General features: G+C 47.5%; 1 protein-coding gene across 1 annotated transcript in view; it reads left to right on the top strand.

Moving 5' to 3' along the window:
- Positions 1 to 3,730: 3,730 nt before the first annotated feature.
- CREB3L3 (cAMP responsive element binding protein 3-like 3) overlaps positions 3,731 to 4,167 on the top strand; it is a 12,207-nt gene continuing 11,770 nt past the window's right edge. The window contains exon 1 of the mRNA XM_014533376.1: positions 3,731 to 3,841. Coding sequence (XP_014388862.1) covers positions 3,815 to 3,841 — 27 coding nt within the window. The 5' untranslated portion in view covers positions 3,731 to 3,814. The remainder of the gene's footprint in view (positions 3,842 to 4,167) is intronic.

Raw genomic sequence — 4,167 nt, 5'->3', positions numbered from 1 at the left:
GTTCCTCTCTCTCTCTCTCTCTCTCTCTCTCTCTCTCTCTCTCTCTCTCCCTTTCCTCCCACTCACTCAAAGAAAAATAAATGGAAAAAATATCCTTGGATAAGGACTAAAAAAATAATGATAATAAACAAATGTGTTGGATGCATACCACAATAAAGAAAATATATGGTGCAATGTTTATAATATTGTCCCCTATCAGTATGTACAAATAATCCTTATTCATTTTCACAGTTACATAATATTCCATTATGCGAATGCATCAGACGCTATTAATCAATGCCCTCTTGATGGATTTTTTTAAATGGATGTTTTGGTTGTTTCTAAATGTTTTATGTGCATGGTTTATTATATATTTTGTATTCTTTTTATTGAAGTAGGATTAATTTACAATAATAATGCACGATGTTTTGGTTGTTTCTAAATGTTTTATGTGCATGGTTGTTTATTATATATATTTTGTATACTTTTTATTGAGGTAGAATTAATTTACAATAATAATGCACATCTTAGGTGTGTTCAATTTGATGAGTGTTGGCTGAGTAGTATTGTGTGGTATGGATATACCAGTTTGCTTATCCGTTCTGTTGTTGTTGGATATTTGAGTTCTTCCCAGTTGGGGACAATTATGAATAGAGTTGTCATGAACATTCACGTCTTTTTGTGAACATACACTTGCATTTCTCTTGGGTAAATACCCAGGAGTGAAATTGCTAAGTCATATGGTGAATAAATGTTTAACTTCGTAAGAGACTGCCCAGTTTTCCAAAGTTTACCAAAGCGATTGGGCCATTTTGATTCCCACCAACAGTGGGTGAGAGTTCCAATTGCTCCATAGCTTCCGACAACATCTGATGTTGTCTATCTTCTTATTTTAGTCATTCCAGTGGTTATCTCTCAGCGTTTTCATATGTCAGAAATGGTTCAGAATAAATCAAGTAAAAGTGAAAAACAGAACACACCTATACAAGCATGTTTGGGAAATGCTACAAACTCTGTTCCCTCCAAGGGTGTAAAGGCTCTGATAAGTCCTGCACAGCTGTCTATTGGCGCAGTCTTCCCTCATCTGGTTTGGCCACAGCATCCCTTTGGGGCTGTGTTTCACACGTAAACATATTGGTGGGATCTATCATGGACATTTGAAGTAGGCGGTTGTGTTTAGTCAGTGGGATAATGTGATGTCAGGGGTATCGAAAAGGCCTGCTCTCCCTCAAATGTTTATCCCCATCCTACTTGTTCAGACATTTCTTCACGGTTTAGGGAAGCCTTCTGAAGTCTATAATTATAAACATGTAAAGAAATACAAATATCCTGGGGAGGGGGAGTAGGAGGGTCTTAACCTCCATGAAGATATAAATGAGTAATGCCACCTCCTTTTTTTCTGGCAGGTTTTCACAAGAGGAGGAGGAGGAATCCTATTTCAAGGGAACCTGGACTCCTGAGAGTCAGGAATGGGGTGAGGGGGAGGCAGAGAGAAGTCCAGAAGTCAGATTTCACCTACTTGGTACACCTGCCAGGACGGGCCTGGCGCAGTGCCGCCACAGCGAAAGCTGAGTAAATATTATGACTGGATCGCCAAAGACAAGCCAAACCAAACAAACCCCTTAAAGATCCGCCTCAGAGGGATTGCAAAGGAAATAGGCGAGATCCGGGAGCCAAGGACGAGGTAACGATACCAGCCTCCAGAGGGGACAGTTACTGTAACGCAGGGTCTCCCCCCAGGCACTGCAGACATTGGGGTCCTGTCACTCTCTGTGGGGCTATCATGGACACTATGGGGTGCTAAGCAGCATCCCTGGCCCCTACCTACTCGATGCCAGGAATATTCCTCAGTTGTGACAACCATAGATGTCCCCAGACATTGCTCAGTGCCCCTGGGGGTGGGGGGGGGGGCAACTGCTGCAATGTAACTTATGGTTGGATACAAGAAACACATCATGTGTGGCACATAGTAGGTCCTCATTAAATTTTTGTTGCATGAATAAATAATGACCGATGCATTGAGAAATATACAGCAGGATGTAAATTTCTTGGGAGCAAGGACGGTTTTTTAGTTACCGCTGTAAACCTAGCTCTTAGCATCATGCCTGGCATACAGAAGTCTTGATATAGCCGTGTATTCACTAAGTTCTCAACAGCTTCCTTTTTTTTTTTTTTAAGAATCTCTGCCTTTAAAAAAATTTTTTATTGATTTTATAGAGAGAGGTAGAGAGAGAGAGAGAGCGAGAGAGAGGGAGAGAGAGAGAAACACCGATGAGAGTCATCAATTGGCTGCCTCCTGAATGCCTCCTACCAGGGACCCAGCCCACAGCCTGGGTGTGTGCCCTGACTGGGAATCGAACCAGCAACCTCTTGGTGCATGGGACGAAGCTAAGCCAACTGAGCCACACCGGCCGGGCGTCAACAGCTTCTTGCTATGTTTAGTATAAGCCAAACGCCTGCCTCAGCCCAAAGAGCCCTGCTCCTGTGCCCTCCCTGTCCTTACCGCCTCCCTCTCTCCCTCTTCCTCACTCTGCTGCAGGCACCCCAGCCCCTCCACCTTCCTCCACTGGCCAGCACAGCCCTCCCAGGGCCTCTGCTTATGCTATTTTTTTGGCCTGAAACACCCTTCCCCTCGGTCTCCCATGGCTGTCTCTGTCTCATCATTCAGGGCTGTACTTAAATGTCACCTTCTAAAAGGGGCTTTTTCTAGTCCTCAGGTGACCTTTATCATGGTTTCGCTTAGTTTCTCAGTAGTACTTAACCCCTTTATCTGTTTACTGATTTATTCATACGTTTATGGTCTAGCTCGTTCACTGCCTCACCCCTAGGGCCTAAACGGTGGTTGGCACATAGGAGGTGCTCAATGAGGAGGAGTTGGTTGAGCACCTACTGTATGCCAGGCGTTTCCTGGACACTGAGGACCCAGCAGTGACTCTATTCTAGCCCCGCCCTTCCATTCTGGGTGCAGTGGGGAGGGGAGAACTGAGGGAAGACACCAAGCAAGTTAATACACAAGAACATTTTAAATAATGAGTTCAGTGAAAACAAGGATCTGATAAAGATACATGGGGAGGGGTCTTCTCTCTGCTGGGGTCAGAGATGGGCCGATTCACAAATATCAAACACTCACCAATAAGTGGGCACAGTGACCGAGTCAGGGGTGGAGGAGAGGGGAGTTCCAGATAGAGGGAACTGCACATGCAAAGGCCCTGAGGTGGAAACAAGTTAGGCTCCGTTAAAAAAAAATAGTTTGGCTCAGTAAATAGTTGTTGAATAAATTAACTAGAGAAGATCCTAGAAGGAATTGGTTACAGGGTTCAGCCCTGGAGGGCCTGGAGGGTGGTAGGAGGTTGCCAGCTGTGATGAGGGAAGGGTGCGCCTGCGGAGCGAACGGCTTCGGCAAAGGTCGGGGTGGTCCTCCTGTTTGGTTCTGTCCCAGGAGCGGACTGGACCGGCCAGGAGCCCTGGACTCTCCTTTATCCCGACGTCTAGGACTCTGATAAGAAACAGTCCCCAAAAGTAGGGAAGAGGTCATGGCAGAGCAGAGGCACCCAGACTTCGGCCTTTGCCCCTTGCCTGCAGGAAAAGCACAAAACATCAAGATAACGGGTCTTCTCTCCCCTCCCCCCAGCCTGCCCTGGTATCACTGGCCCTTTACCCTGTCCGTCTTGCCTGTCCCCCAATCAGCAGCCGGGGGTGGGCTGGGAGCACCCCAGGACTATTTCAGCATCTTTGGGGGGTGGGGAGACAGATCCACAGACAGGAACAAGACTCGGGGTGAGCCTCTACGGATCAGAGCCACGGAAAGTAGCTGGAGGCAGAGCTGGCCGGGCTCATGAATGGAGATTTACCAGCTGGAAAGGTGAGCCCTGCCTGGGTCGGAAGGTGGAGGGAAGGTCTCTGCCAGGAAACTCTCCTCGAGCTCCCAGCGTTGGAAGGAACCCCCACACACATGGCACAGCTGGGAAGACAGGCCCAGAGAGAGAACCAGTGACCAAGACCGTGCCTCCATTCCAGGCCTGCTCTCTGATTTCTCCCAGGCCCCCCACCTCCAGAGGGGGGACATGGGCAGGCTGGCAATGAGAGGGCCAATTCTATCCGCCTCCAGGGAGTGACCAAGCTGATTATCCCTGTGGGTCTATCTGCTAGCACTTTTTAAAGAAACTGACTCCCCCCCCCCGCCCCCCC

The sequence above is a fragment of the Myotis brandtii genome, unplaced genomic scaffold (genome assembly GCF_000412655.1).
Source record: "Myotis brandtii unplaced genomic scaffold, ASM41265v1 scaffold122, whole genome shotgun sequence".
Taxonomy (NCBI): Eukaryota; Metazoa; Chordata; class Mammalia; order Chiroptera; family Vespertilionidae; genus Myotis; species Myotis brandtii.
This window is presented reverse-complemented; position numbering and strand designations above follow the sequence as displayed.